The 15,623-nt window shown below is 37.9% G+C and overlaps 1 protein-coding gene across 2 annotated transcripts; it reads left to right on the top strand.

The window, feature by feature from the left end:
- The first annotated feature begins 2,876 nt into the window (after window positions 1–2,876).
- On the top strand, window positions 2,877–13,395 carry dus1l (dihydrouridine synthase 1-like (S. cerevisiae)). Of its 2 annotated transcripts, none has more exons than XM_007575621.2 (14): window positions 2,877–2,985; window positions 4,062–4,303; window positions 6,047–6,155; window positions 6,241–6,291; window positions 6,464–6,576; window positions 6,669–6,751; window positions 6,835–6,938; window positions 7,039–7,186; window positions 7,392–7,488; window positions 9,244–9,323; window positions 9,477–9,646; window positions 9,735–9,772; window positions 10,299–10,374; window positions 12,748–13,395. In XM_007575621.2, the coding sequence occupies exons 2-14, from the start codon at window positions 4,067–4,069 to the stop codon at window positions 12,915–12,917; spliced, it is 1,476 nt and encodes a 491-aa protein (XP_007575683.1). In that variant the 5' UTR covers window positions 2,877–2,985; window positions 4,062–4,066; the 3' UTR covers window positions 12,918–13,395. The 2 variants fall into 2 exon arrangements, with proteins under 2 accessions (XP_007575683.1, XP_007575684.1); XM_007575622.2 differs by lacking the exon at window positions 2,877–2,985 and adding an exon at window positions 3,021–3,176.
- Window positions 13,396–15,623: the final 2,228 nt, after the last annotated feature.

The following is a 15,623-nucleotide window of genomic DNA, read 5'->3' as shown; positions in this document are numbered from 1 at the left end:
CCTTGAATAAGCAAACCAGGTCAGACTGTCCCATCGCCATGTCTGGCTGTCAGTATGTTGTTTTTCTGAGCTCAGATGTATCAGGAAAAACATCCACTGAAATGTTCCACCTTGTCTCATCAGTCCACAGACATTTTGGAGATCATCACTCACCAGTGTTTTCCTTGGAACTCTGCCATGGAGGCCATTTTGTCTCATCTGTATTATTGTTGAACCCTGACCTCTGACCTTAACAGAGGCTGTGAGGTCTGTTCTGGGTCCCCCTGTGTGATTCTGGTTGGCTGGCCTCTACTGGGAAGGTTCTCCAGTGTTCCTTGTTTACTCTCGTGTTTTACTGGAGTCTGAATGAGTTAACAAGGGAGCCAACTAGAACCAGGTTGGTTTGGATAACTTCATTTTCACTAGAAATGAGATCATCTTAAGTGCATTTTGATTTTGCTGAGGTTATCTCTGACTGAGTGGCTACAACGTGGCTCACTGGCATCAGTGTGTGAGTGTGTGTGGGTGACTGAATGACTGCAAGCACAGGCCATTTACCATTTTTACCATTTCAGTCTTTTTGATTACCTGAAAAACACAAGAGTAACCAAAACTAAAACATTTTTTAAAAAATCTGTAAATGGGAAAATACAATTTCATGTTGTTATTAAAAAGAAAGTGATAAAAATAGATTTATAACAGAAATAAAACTGAGTGCCTCACGTAAAAACAAACAATACAACGTAAAAACTAATAACATATATTTTATATATTTTTTTAGTTTTTATTTTTTCAAGAAATTTGTGATAAGAGAGGTGCAGAATCCTGCCAGCCTTATCCTTTAAAAAATAAAGTGCTGCTTTCTGCTGTTCTGCATTCTGAAGTGTTGGAAATGCTTTTTGAATCTGTATAACCAGAAACTCATTCCTGTCAAATGGCTTAAAATCTTGTTTGTGACAAACTTCTAACAGATTGTAGTTTCTTTATTCTCTTCACTTTTGAATCACAAGGCAGAAAATATCTCCTCCCTCAGTTTGTGACGTTACACAAAAACAGGCCAGGTACTAGTTAGATATGATACTGAACATGGCTGCAGAATGTGACAGCTGGTTGGAAAGTGCTGCTTCAACGTTTGTCTCTGAGTTTGAGGTTGGGGGTAAATATTTTAGCCCAAATCTGTATTGTGATATTCAAAAGAGAGAGAAGCATTTCTCTGTGAAACAGACGCTCCAGTCTGTTTCACGCTCACACTCCACAGGTTATATCGTCCCTACAGACTTGTATGTGATTGTGGATTGCTGTTATTGTGAGCTTACTTGTGTTGACAACATTATACTGCTTCTCTAAAGTACTGAGCTCACTTAGCTTCACAACCCCAGATGTCCAGCAGAGGTGATGCAGTAGCTTTCTATGGAACAAAGTGTGTTCTGCAACATGACTTACTGTTTGTGGAGTAAAAAGACATATTTAATCAATATATTTTAACAAAGTAATTCTAATTTGCTATTAAATTTTTTATGGACAATGTTACACATTACTGTTCCTTGTGTGTTTTTTATTGTCTGTACCGTTTGTGAGTGTTTCAATAAAAATATTTTTTGCTGTTCTAGATCTCTGGTTGTCTGTCCATCCATCCATCCATTATCCAACATGCTTATCCTAGCAGGGTCACTGTGACACAATAAGAATATCTTGGTGGTTTGATTCTGACTCATCAGAAACACATCATCTACAAAAAGCAGATAGAAAATCCTGGGATTCCTGAACCAGAAACTCAGCCACAAACAAGGTTAGATGCTATTACTTCTTACCATTAAAATTATTAGTTGAAATTTTAGTATGCAGTACAGAAATTGTAATATTCAGCAGAAGGGAACCCAAAAGACGGCCTTTTAAAAATATCATTTGTAGGATTTTAACTGTAAACTCTAATCAGTTTGTTTTATTTGTAATCTGAGCACCATGAGGGAAAATCACACAGCATCTGGGTGAATAATAGATCTGTCAGTATCCATGGTGATGGTTTACTTTTCTTCTGATGAATAAGGACTGGGAAGACCCTGATGGTTTTATTTTGAATGTCAAACAGCAAAGTTCATCTGCAGACTGCCTTCCTAAATGGTAAATCAATTGTAACAAAAATTAATATATCTGTGCAGCACTGTTTATGACGGGAATCATTTTCAGCTAACAGTTTTAGCCATCAATGCAGTCATCTGTCAGTTACAGCATGAGATATTTCAAACCGAGATTACTCCTGGATGGTGAAGGTGGTAAGGGATAACATGGAAATAAAACACAAACATAAACTGAGCATAAAAGCAAGTGTAACTTGGTTTCTAATGTTATCGAGCTGGCTCTAAATTTCCATTTTAGAGGATTTTTATTTGTCTTACATTCTTGTCCTTTCACCTTTATTACATTAATATTTCAGTATATTTTAAATGAGTTCGAAATTACATTTTTATTTAGAAATAGCCTGTGATTTTTTGTGATTTTCTTTCATTGATATTAATACTTAATGCATAAAAACACACATTAAAATGTATTCTGCCCCAATACAGAATACATTATAATGTATTCTGTACATACAGAATACAGAATACATTCTGTATTCTGTATGTACAGAATACAGAATGTAATGTATAATGTACATTACATTACATTATACATTATACATTACATTATAATGTAATGTATAATGTACATTACATTATACATTACATTTGTATAATGTAATGTATTCTGCCCCAATACAGAATACATTATAATGTATTCTGTATTGGGGCAGAATACATTACATTATACAAGTCAAATATTTTTAACACCTTCTGTGACGTGCTATAACCAAACGGGGGCGTCGTACCGTGGATCTGTTTGAATATCTGATTTGCAACCAGAAGTAGCTGAGGCGGAGAAGAAGAATCGTTCCCTGCCGGTGTTATTTGGCTGTTGCACATGGCTGAAGGCGCCGCGTGAGGAGCTGTCTTCAAGCATCGCAGTGAAGTAGGTGAAACATCAGCCTGAGGTTCCAGACACACCGAGGTCCCGCTGCTCGCTGGCCACACAGCGGGCCAGGAGGCTGGGACACGGCCACGACAGCTTTCTGTTTGACCCGGGATAACAGAGTGCCAGTTAGCTCGGCTCTGCTAGCGACACCACAGCTAACAAGTTTTAGGAATACTAAAGGCTAGAAGGTGAAAAGAAAACAGAAAAAAATAGTTTGAAAAAAAACAAAATTAATCAAACTCGCTGCTGTCAAGTAATTAAACATTTGCTATATTTATGAGGTCCTATGGTGCTGAATTGCAAAACTTCTGTGATACGAACAACGTTTAGTCATTTAAATGGCTTCAGTAAGCGCTGAACATTATTAAATATTGACTATTTAATTTGCCACTATTTTTTATACATGCTGTCTGTTGTACTCATATAAAGGTTTAGATATTCATGTCAGATACGTGCAGGAAACACTTTTTAATGGGTAAATATAAAGCACAGTAATAACACACCAGAGGGATGATAACATAACTGAGAGGTTTTCATGTTGACTTTTGTTATCATTTACAAATTAATTTCTAAACTCGTCAGTCTGTGTGTAGTTCAATTCTTACAGACTACCTTTTGCTGCTGAGGTCTTTAAATTTGAATATTTATTCTTGGTATATGTTGGTATTTTGTTCTGCATATGTTGTAGGTTGAGGTACATCAATCAGTTTTTTCAGGGCCAATCCTCATTTACCCATTCCCTTTTCTTTATCTGAGCTTTACTAACTCAACAAAGTGTATCGATGTGCATTCTGTTGGTTGTTGTCCTAGTATATACACCAAATCTGTGGGAATTCTTTATTTATATATGTTCACTGTCTGCCCTTTTGATCGCTGTTCAGAGCCAAAATTAGGGAATATTGGGAAATTCAGATTTCTGATTAACTGATAATTGCATCTGTAGTTGCAGGGAACTCTTTCTGATTCTAGCTTTCTTATAGACATTTGTTAGATGGCTGTCGTAATAACCAAGAGAAAAGCCTTGCAGAATGTTTCTTAATATAACACTGCTCTTTGCTGTCTGTTGACCGCAGCTGTGATGGCCAAGCTTCAGGGCTTTGAGTTCTGGAGGAAGACCCTGAGGGAGGCACGCTTCGTGGTGGCGCCCATGGTGGACCAGAGCGAGCTGGCCTGGCGCTTGCTGAGCAGGAGACATGGTGCTCAGCTCTGCTACACTCCGATGCTGCACGCTCAGGTATTTGTCCGGGATGCCAACTACAGGAAGGAAAACCTTTACAACGAAGTCTGTGAGGAGGACAGACCTCTGATTACCCAGGTGAGAGTTCACACAGGGTACGAGATAATGACTAGAAACTAAAGCTGGGCAGGTGAGGGGGGGGCGAGGCAACTTTATCTATATTGCACCTTTCAAAGGCAACTCAAAGTTCTTATACATAGAAGATAGAATTAACATACATTAAGAAAAAACACATCAACCAGATTAAAATTGAAAAGGCTTAAAAATAAAGTAAAAAAACAACAGCTATAGGCTAAGAGTATAGGAAACTGCAAATAAAAAATGAAATAACCTTATTTTTAAAGAGCTCAGGATGGGAGCACTGCTACAGTCAACAGGAAGCTTATTGAAGATTTTTGGTTCTTAAAACCTGAAAGCTGCTCCAGCATGTTTGGTTTGACTGTTGGTTTGGTGATGGATTCTTTAGAAATGTGGAAACCATGTTAGTTATTTTTTCAGGCCTATGAATAAATAAATTGGACTTACTATTCAACGCTTTTGTAAATATTACATAAATATAGTTTTCCATTATTTAGTATTGCATATTAATTAAAATCTTACTTTCACTTTGACACTTTGATCAAACAGGAAAACTTCCTTGTTTTCACCTTTATCACTACAGGAAATAAATGTTATATTGAAATTATAAAAACAGGAAATATTGAGCACATATATAAATAAATGTACAATATTTCTAACCCAAATGATGTTATTGATGTTGCCTTTCTTAAACGGCTTATACTTTTTACATTTATTAAGTAGTTTTTTTTATTTTTATTTTGCTGGATCAGAGGAAGGAGTGCAGTGATCAGAGGCATGACATATTAGATTTGTTTGTTTAAACGATCAAACTTTTTGTTCAGCAAAGACTTTCAGGACATCTTGTATAGTTCCTATTTTATTTCACATACATTAATTTACTAACTAAGCCATTTAAAGTCCGAAAATCATGTGGAAGAGACAGAACCAAACTGCTCCCTGCTGATGTTTCTCTTGCAATATTTTTGTTTTAATTATGTAGTTGATGATAAAGGCTTTGTGTCTGAGCTCTTCTACTGGATCACTTTTTAGGTTTTAACTGAATAAAGTACAACTGAGGTTAAAATTATTTTATGCATTTCAATTAAAAGTTCAGGATTTAAAATGTTGAAATAACTATTTTTCTTGATAATATAGTTTTACTACTCCACTTTCACCAAAATAATCAGACTATAGTGAGAAATCAACTTATAAGCACACATCTATATCAGTTAGCTCATTATAAACTGATTAAAGTGGTCATCGCAGCTGCCAGGTAACAGTTATTAACTTTTTTTCATAAGAAATTATAAAAAAAATTCTCCCCAAAATTTCCCGTCTATAGCTGGAAGTGTGTGAGAGAATAACGGGTTTCTCCCATAAACTAAGACAACAAACTCCATCACGCTGTAATCGTCTCACACACCTGGAGAAAAACACACTGCAGCGGTTAGAAACTCTCTTAGACAGGAAGTAATTCTGACCAATAATATCCAGTCATCAAAAGGTGCACAATAAAGATTTTAATACAAAATATTATATAATATCAACATGTACAAAGACCAATCACTTTATCATGTTCATATAAAAGCTATGAATTGTCAACACTGCAAATAAACCTTGAATGATAAATGTGAACAGATTTGTGTGTGAGAATCTCCAGTGTTTGTTCAGAATGAGCGTCATAGCTGCACATTACTTTGAAACACAGTGTGTCTCATGTAGTGTTGGAGAGAAATTTATGTCCTGTTATTTTTTTCCCAGTTTTGTGCCAACGACCCGGAGGTGTTCCTCCAGGCTGCTGTCCTGGCCCAGGACTACTGCGACGCCATTGATCTCAATCTGGGTTGTCCACAGATGATAGCTAAGAGAGGTACATGTTCTCTAATCTGAACGTAGGATGACTGTCTAGAGTAGAGCTAATATAGAGGACCAAAACTAATGTTAATTATTTTAAGGACACTATGGAGTTTTTCTGCAAGATGAATGGGAGCTGTTGGAGAGGATGGGTGAGTTTTTACTCATTTTGTCATATTTTGTGTGTAGCTTTTTAAACGAATAACATTTTCTATGCTTCTCATGTTAACATGCAGCTTTAATTGTATGATTAAACCAGTGTTTAAATCCTCTTTATTTAAATAGCAGCAGTTATAAGGTCTTCCTTTCTCCTTACATCGACAGTCAGCTTAGCCAATGAAAAGCTCTCGGTGCCGGTCACCTGTAAGATCAGAGTCTTCAAGGAGATTGAGAAAACGGTGCGCTATGCTCAGATGCTGGAGAAAGCTGGATGTCAGGTAGGATCTGTATCCACCACCTGTTGAGCTTTGATTTAGAAAAAATGCTTTATAACTGTAGTGAAGTCTGAGATGTTTGGTAAATGTCCCAGTTGCTGACAGTACATGGCAGAACCAAAGATCAGAAGGGAGCCATGACGGGGATCGCTAGTTGGGAGCACATTCAGGCAGTCAGGTGAGCTGCTGTACTTTTTCTCTGGTGTCTCTACAAAATGTAATAAAAAGACATATTTCTGGCTTGGATTCTTTTTTTTGCAGAAAAGCAGTAAATATTCCAGTGTTTGCAAATGGGAATATCCATCATCTGAGTGATGTGGAACGCTGCATTCAGGAGACAGGAGTGCAGGGGGTCATGAGTGCAGGTTAGTTCTCCTTTAACTCTCTGTCCTGTGAGGTTCAGCTATAAAGTGCTCTGTGTCTGAATTATTGCATTCCTTAGATCTGCCTTTGTGTTATCCGCAGAAGGGAACCTCCATAACCCGGCCCTGTTTGAGGGCCGCAGCCCCCCAGTGTGGGAAATGGCAGAGGAATATCTGGAGGTGGTGAAGCAGTACCCTCCATGCTCGCTGTCCTACATACGGGCTCACCTCTTCAAGCTGTGGCATCACACGTAAAGCTTCATTCATTCTTACTGGACGGATGAGTTCTTTAAACTCTTTACCCTTCATAGTGGAAACATAAAGTCCTACTGATTAGGTTGAGCTGTTGAAACTGTAGTCACGTGTGTGTGTGTGTGTGTGTGTGTGTGTGTGTGTGTGTGTGTGTGTGTGTTTGTGTGTTTGTCTGTTTGTTTGTTTGTTTGTTTGTTTGTTTAGGCTGCAGATCCACCAGGACCTCAGGGAGGAGCTGGCCAAGGTGAAGACCCTGGAAGGGTTGGCCCATGTTAGTGCACAGCTGAAGCAGCGCTGCCAGGTACAGCATCTTAGGGGAGGAGGCCAAGAAAGTTAACCCTTGACCTTCCCAAAAGCCACTCTAATCTGGTGGTAGAAAATTGGCACCAATATTTCTTAGCAAATCAATTTAGCCTAGCATCAAAATGCAGACTTACAGTTTCAGTTGTAATATTTGGAGTTCCACTTCTCAGTGAGCTCTGTTTTGTGCTGCTTTATTACCTAAAACACCAAGAAGCATGTGGAGGTTTGTGGTTGTAGCAACATAAAATATGAAGAAGTTAAATGTGTTCAAATACTAAAAACCACAATGTTGATGCTTCTGCCCTGATTCTTCCCGTCCTGGCTAACATTCACATCAGGAGATTTAGAGTTATGTCAGAGCAAACGGCATCATCAACAAATGATAATGTGACCTGTGAGGACCATCTGATGCTGATTCTGCAAAACAGAGCAGATGGCGTGTATGTCATCATACACACTTTTCATTTTTTGTTTCCCATTAATTGTTAAATGCAGATGGTTGTGTGACGGGGTTCTATTATGACTTGGTCAAACATAAAAGACTGGCCAAGGTTGGAGATCACTTTAATGAAATTTATTAATCTTTTCTTCAGGTGAACAAATCAGAGAGGTGCAGTACATGTACAAAGGACGTCCAAGGCAGGTTAAAAACAGACAAACAGCAGTACCCTAAATGCAAGAGTCCATCATCTTCAGTGTGACTTCTCAGGAGTCTAACCACAGACTGACTCAAAGTGGTACAGAGCCCTGCTTTTAAAGCCACAGGCTCCGCCCACAGCACAAAATAAGCAAGCAAAAACAACTAAACAATTATTTCTAACTCAAGTAAACTCTTAAAGTAAACAAAGTAATGATAAATACCAAGAAAAAAGAATATATATATATATATATATATATATATATAAATAGACAAACTTGTGATCAAAAATATAATACTCAATTTAATAGAAAACACTCAGTACATTCCGATGACATCACTACGTCATCACGTGACTCTCTCCTGGCGCGCCACAGTCCGGAAACAATCCTGCTTAAAAACAGAACTGGGAAAATGTTTGGAGAATACAAAATAACTGGCAAAATAACAAATGGCTAGGATGGATATGTTAACTGAAGCAGGAACACCGCTTGTGCACCCACAATGAAACGTGTCAGTTTAAGCTGCAACAAAAAGTAAGTTAGTGATTGTATATGTTTGTGTGTATATGTGTGCGGGCGTGCTGACATGGACTCATAATTAAGTCCCGGCTCGTGATGGCTCCTCCGTCACAGGTTGGTTACAGCTTGTGTTGTTTTCTGCATAATTATAACGTAACTGATGAAAATTTGTTTGTAAGCTTGTTGCAATAATCAATTAATTGCATGATAAAATTGAAATGAACTCAATATTCATTCCAATGATTAATATTTTTGAAGGGCAATTTTGTGCAGAGACTTGATAATCCATGTTATTTATGGTTTGGGTTATGTGTGGTTTTTAATTTTATTTTATTGATTTTCCTTTGTGGTCCTGCTTTATTTTGCAAATTTAAAATATCTTATAGTTCCAGAGTAAAGGATTCTTTACAAAACTACACTTTATTGGTCTTTGAGAAGACAAACCTTTGCTGTTATCAGTATATTATCTAAAAATGTTCTCAAAACAATATTATTATTTACTGCAGTAATTGGAAAACTGAATTGTGACAGACCCATTTCTTTATTTGAAATGATTCTGGTTCTTAGTTCTTTGGTTCTCGTCGTCTCAATGTAGGAGGAGATTTCTGGTGGGGATGAGAAAGACGGGGGTCTGCCACTGCCTCACTGGATCTGCCAACCGTACGTCAGACCACCGTGAGTCACTTCCTCTGTTTCTACTGCTGCCAGCATGTTAATGGCCTGAATGACTGCAGATGTACACTTAGTAAAGTAACCAAGCAACAAAAGGATTTATCATAGGCACATTTCTTTTCCACTGTTCTGCTTTAAACGACCAACATCCACCAGGCCCAAGCTGGCAGTGACCAACGGCAGCTGCCAGGAGGTTGAGGTGAAGAGCACCATGTGTCAGAAAAGAGCTCTGGAGGACTCAGACAGAGCAGCTGAAGGCCTGTCCAAAAACAAACTGAAGAAAAGATCCCGCAACCCCAACAAAAACTTCTGTCCTGAGCTGAAACGTGAGTCTAACTAAGTTAAAGATTTGTCTTTAAACCACAACCAACAGAACAAGAAATCTGAAATGGTTTTCCTTCTCCCTGCTTGTAGCCAAATACCTCAAATGTGAACAATGTGGCAACCCAAAGGTAAGCGGATGAGTCAAACTGAAGGCCTGGCTGCGGCCCGCTGGACGTTAACAGAATCTTTAAGTTAATAGTTGTACACCTAAATTTTACTTTATCAATTAAATCCAAAGAGTTTTTATCTGCATGCTGCTAAATTACATTAATGTGAAAATATGTTCAATGTGATTTAATTTTCAAAAGTAAGAAACTGATATTTAGTAATATTTGATAATTTTTATAACTTTTTCGGTAAATTCCACCACAATCACAATCAGTCTTTTGAGGACATTAGTGATCTTGATATGGGCCAAAAAGGAAATGAGTTTGACAGCCTTAGTGTTGGTTTTTTATATCTGATCCACACGTCCGCTTTCATAAACATAAATCGTCTTTTCTAAGGTTTCCTGTTTCTCCAAAGTCACATAAAATGACTGTTTGCATAAAGGATGTCATTTTTTTAATAAAGTTTTGTGGTTTTTTCATTCTCTCCTTCCATTTACAAAGATTTCAGGAAGCTTAGTCATTCCTGTCATGTTTTGCTTTACAGGGAAATAAATGTGTGTTCAGTCTGTGTCGAGCCTGCTGTAAGAAGAAGGCTTTCAAAGAGGTGGCAGATTGTCCAAGTGAGTATAATGATAACTGAATGTTCTGTTGCTAATATATCACTGGGTTTATAAAGTCAAGAACAACTTGATTTCATCGAATTTTCTCACACAATTCATCCTTCCAATCATTCCCATGTTGGACTATTTTTAAATCACCGTAATTCCATCATATTTGTTTGTAAAGAAAATGACTAAACAACTAAACATAATAAATATTGAAGCTGTAATGCATTCAGTGACCTGTGAATCATCTGTGTTTAACCGTTTCATTGTTCGGCCACTTGTCCGTATGTTCTCTGTTTTAACTGCACATTCACTTATATTGATACCTATAGAAAAATGTTAGAAATACAAGGTTATTCTGTTGATTTTTTCTTGAATATGTTTTTCTATACTTGACTTTAGAAATCAGTTTTCATCATAATATTTCCTTAACCCTCTGATGCGTAAGTGGGTCCTTTTGGACCCGGTGAGGTCATCTTTTTGCAATATCTTTGTAATGAAAAGTTTTCATCACTTCATATTCCCGGTATTCCTCAACAAACATGTTATTGATATCATGCAATTAAAATTTTTAATTTACCTATTACACATTTTAAGTAATAGCATGTTTTATATTACTACCCCATTGTTCCATAAGTGGGTCCATAATTATGTAAAATGTTCATTTTACATAATTATAAATTATGTAAAATGTATACATAATTTATAATTATGTATAAATAATACATAATTTATGTATTAAATCAATCATGGGTATTGTGACAGCATTATTGTCACAAATCAACCTATTAGCCTTCTTTGAAGTTAGCTGATACTAGTTATCTAACCAAGCTAGGTAACATTACTGCCCTTACGTGCATGTGTATTATTTGTGTGTGTGTGTGTGTGTGTCTGACACCCTAGATAAGAAAATCGAGAGAGAGTGTGTTGAATGACATGCAAAACCTGTTGATCAATGTGTTCAATGTTCTTTCTTTTATCATCTCGATAAATAAAATAAAAATCCATAGCTATGTAAATAAATGCATAAATAAATGAGCTGAAAAAGAATAGCATGCCTTCTCCGGGTCGGGGAGGATGTCCTGCCCCAAGTGAAGCAGGAGATCGACAGGCTGATTGATGCAGCGTCTGCAGTGAAGCAGGCGCTGTACCAGTCTGTCGTAGTGAAGAGAGAGCTGATTCAAAAAGCGAAGCTCTTGATTTACCTGTTTAAGTTTCTACCCTCATCTATGATCATGAGCTTTGGGTCATGTCCGAAAGAACGAGGTCACGGATACAAGCGGCCGAAATTAGTTTCAGTTTTTTAGAGTGTCTGGGCTCTCCCTTAGAGAGAGAAGCTCAGTCATCCGGGAGGGACTCAGAGTAGAGCCGCTGCTCCTTTACATCGAGATGAGCCAGCTGAGGTGACTAGGGAAACTGGTTAGGATGCCTCCTGGTCGCCTCCCTGGTGAGGTGTTCTGGGCATGTCCCACTAGGAGGAGGCCCCGGGAAAGACGCAGGACACGCTGGAACTATGTTTCTCAGCTGGCCTGAGAATGCCTTGGGAAATCCCCAGAAGAGCTGGAACAAGTGACTGAGGAGAGGGAAGTCTGGGCCTCCTTACTTAGGCTGCTACATCTGCGACCCAGTGCCGGATAAATGGAAGAAGATGAATGAATGGATGGATTTATGGATAAATAAATGCACATGCATACATACACTCACATGCATGATACACAGCACAATAGAATACAGACAGTAATGTTAGCTAGCTTGGTTAGCTAGCTTGGTTAGCAAGCTAGTTTAAAGAAACATGCTCTTTCTATTCCCCCATCTCCCTCCCGCTGCCCACACACACCCACACACACATAATGGACACTGACATTGTTCCAACATTGCTGTTGTAAAATTGCTGTTGTCATTTTGTTTTAAAAATGTTCTAATTGTCACAAATGTTAAACAATTTCTTCTAAAAATGCTTAAAGTGAAAAATGAAAATATTTCAAACATGAAATGATTATTGTGTGAAATAAAACACAGCAGAAAGTATCATACTAAACATTATTTTGAATCAAAATGACAAAAATAGCATAAAAACACATTGATTTAAACACAGGTCCAAAAAGACCCACCCATGGAAGACTGTATAGTCAATATGTCATGCATCAGAGGGTTAAGTTTGTTTTTCAGAAAATCAAACTTAAATGTTTTAAGTTCTACGCGTTAAATTCCAAAGTCAATTTTCTTCTAAGTTCTGTTTGATATATACAGTATTTCATACAGTATATATAACCTACAGTATTTCATAACTGAAGGTTATAATTACTTGATAGTGCTATAAAATGGCTCAATGTCACTGTAAGACACACAACTCCGTCCCTTTAAGGATCCCTGCTGTCTGATTTCCAGGTCATGGGCTGAGGTTCAAGACCAAAGCAGAGAAACAGAAAGCCGAGGAAGACCAACAGAAGGAGTGTGAGCGGACAGAGGGCTCAGTGACGGAGCGGGACAGAAACAAGCAGACTCCTCAGGTGGCAGCAGCTTCTTGCAGGGAGATGACGGAGCAGACGGAGGCCTAGCTGCTGCCCCCATTTGGACAGGCTGCCTCTAGAGGGGTCCTGTAGGGTTCTGGGGCAGGATGGTTTTATTCTGGTCCGTAAAACATTTTCAGGTACATAACATCATATTCCAACCTTGTTGGGTTCATCTGAAATGTTGAACCTTTCATTTGGGGGAAAATATGGACAATAATAGCTCCTGTGATGAACTGCTGTACATTGGGCTTACCACAAACTTTTTCTATGGAATTAAAGATGGTTGGCTCATAAACACGCTTTCTCATCTGAATCATTGTGTGTTTATGAAAGGAGAATGTATTTTACCTGTCAAATTTTACTGAGTCACTAAAATGATATAAACTGTTTCATATTCCATATTTTGATATAACAGAGCATTTGGCTGCATCTCAGCCCTCATTCATGTTGACTTTCATGACTTGAAGACTGTTTAGAACCAACTCCTGGTTACATCATTGCTAATAAAACTACCATCACCTGGGCTCTGTGTGCTGTGAAGAGGCGGTGCTGTTATGATCACGACCTTTTACATAATAGCTTCATTTTCAACTTTTTGATGTCATGTTAGAGCGTGGTTGGTTTCTAATTGACTGATTATTGTGCTTTCTCATGAGAACTGATTCTACCTGTTCAGAAGCTCACCTGAGGATCTTATGGAGAAAGTAACAGAAAGCTGTTCTCTCTCTGCAGCTACACTGGGGAGAATGAATCTATCATGCTTATTATCCAAGCTTTTTGTAGTAGCAGCTTCATTTAATATGACAGCATATTACAATCATTGTATCATTGTAGATGGGGGCGGGGGGGAAATGGAGCCTTGTGCAGGTTTTGCTGTCTCAGTCCACAGTGCTGCTGTCTGGGGTTCACCTCCTACATCCTTTGCTTCATCTGCTCCTATTTTCTTTCCCTTGTTTTTTCTGTTTTACTGGAGAAAAAATGTGACTAGTGCCACAACATCTTAAAGGGGCAGTATCATGTAAAATTGATTTTTTGAGTCTTATATCATGTTATAACGTTATCCTAATCAAAAACATGTCTGGAGTGTTGCCTTGATTCTTTCATGCGTGTTTGAGAAATCCTTTTATCTTCATGGCAACCATTCAGATATGCAAAACACCTGGGTGGATCTGGCCCCGCCTTTGAGCCACAGCTCCTCCTCAGAGCTGCAGTTTCCAAACTTCCACCTCTGAGAGCAGCCCTCCTCCGCAACTCCTCCACTCAGCTCCTTCAGACTAGCCAGCAGTAATTAGCAAACACCTGGTGGAACTGCTCATCTGCTGAGCTCATTATAGGAGTTACTTCTCAGTAAAATGCTGGTAAAAACTTTGTTAAAGGTGTGATGACTTCCTGAATATGGAGTTTCAGAAAGAGCAGGAGTTTTTAAGGAGACAGAGGCCCAATTTGAAAGCGTTAAATCAGGAAGTTAAATTTCTTTTAAATTATATGATTTAAAAAAAAAATTCTAATAACTGAAGACAACATAGTTAAAAATGGCTCTGTGCCTGGAAAATAAACAATACTGCCCCTTTAAAAGAAGTGCTTATCAGGTCTTTGTAATGCTTTCTTTGAACAGTGGATTTTGCAGCACACTGAGTACCCACTATAAAATAAATACTTATGTTTTTTTTTATTGAGCTGTAAAGAGAGGAATCCTTGCATGGTCCAGGTCATGTAGTTTGAGTCGATCTTATCTCACCTAATATTTTTACTTCTTCAATATTACTTATGTTCCCCTAGTGCATCTGTTCCATGGGAGCCAGGTGGGTGGAACAGAGTCAACAATGTAGCCACAGAAAGTTTCTGAAGAAAACAATATTGAATTACTGAGTAAATATATTTCAAGCAGGTTCTGACCACATCCAGCTGAGTGATCAGAAACCCTCCATTTCCTGACTGGAGTAAAACACTAAAGATTTTCAGTAAAACTGCATTTTACATGTACAATGCATGGATTTTACTCATTTAAAATGTTAGCTTTTGAAATATATTGATCATGTTTCTCCGCAAAACAGCTTAAATGAAATGTGATTTAAGGCAGCAGTCAGACCCACTTTGTTAGCAGTGGATGCACCACTAATCTCCAAGAGATCTTAGAATAAAGAAGACAGAAGATACTTCCTGTGCAAAGCAGCAAGAAAAGCAAATATGTTACACAATCTGGTGTGTAGTATAGTCTTAGCATACAACCCTATTTTTGACTATAAGCAAATGTCTGTTGATTTAATATATTTGCATATTTTTCATTTGTATTTTATGCAGTGTGTTAAGTTATTTTTAATGTTCAACAGACTTATAGAAGAAATATTCAGCGTCATCTCAGACTGTCCTAAATAACTCATGAATTTCCAGAGTTCAGCTGCAGCATCTTTAGCTACAATTTTCCCATTTTACATTTATGCAAACCTTATAAATCATCGAGATTGTTAAAAGTTTAAAGATTCTTAATAGTGACGCTCCACCTACTGACTCTTGTCACCATGGTGACACTTGACCAGCTGGAAGGAGAGCGCTGCTGGCTGATTGAGAAAAGCTGCTTCTCTAGCTCACGCACTGTCCACAAGGTGTGTTGGGATTTTATTTGTGTGTGCACAGTTTATTCTGACGACTTATCCATTTTAACTGATAAAGTACCCAGACCTACATACATGGCATGTGGCATAGGCACTCATATTTTACATATTGTGGTGTTTTTTATATATATATATATAT

Source organism: Poecilia formosa, unplaced genomic scaffold (assembly GCF_000485575.1).
Source record: "Poecilia formosa unplaced genomic scaffold, Poecilia_formosa-5.1.2 Scaffold383, whole genome shotgun sequence".
NCBI lineage: Eukaryota > Metazoa > Chordata > Actinopteri > Cyprinodontiformes > Poeciliidae > Poecilia > Poecilia formosa.
The sequence above is the reverse complement of the archived record's forward strand: the minus strand, read 5'-3'. Positions and strand labels throughout refer to the sequence as shown.

Excerpts from the sequence above, each read along its gene's own strand:
- dus1l (XM_007575621.2), top strand. The coding sequence starts at position 4,067 with ATGGCCAAGCTTCAGGGCTTTGAGTTCTGGAGGAAGACCCTGAGGGAG. Across the intron at positions 6,292-6,463 it reads GGAGCTGTTGGAGAGGATGG|TCAGCTTAGCCAATGAAAAG; the intron begins GTGAGTTTTTAC and ends TTACATCGACAG. Across the intron at positions 6,939-7,038 it reads GCAGGGGGTCATGAGTGCAG|AAGGGAACCTCCATAACCCG; the intron begins GTTAGTTCTCCT and ends TGTTATCCGCAG.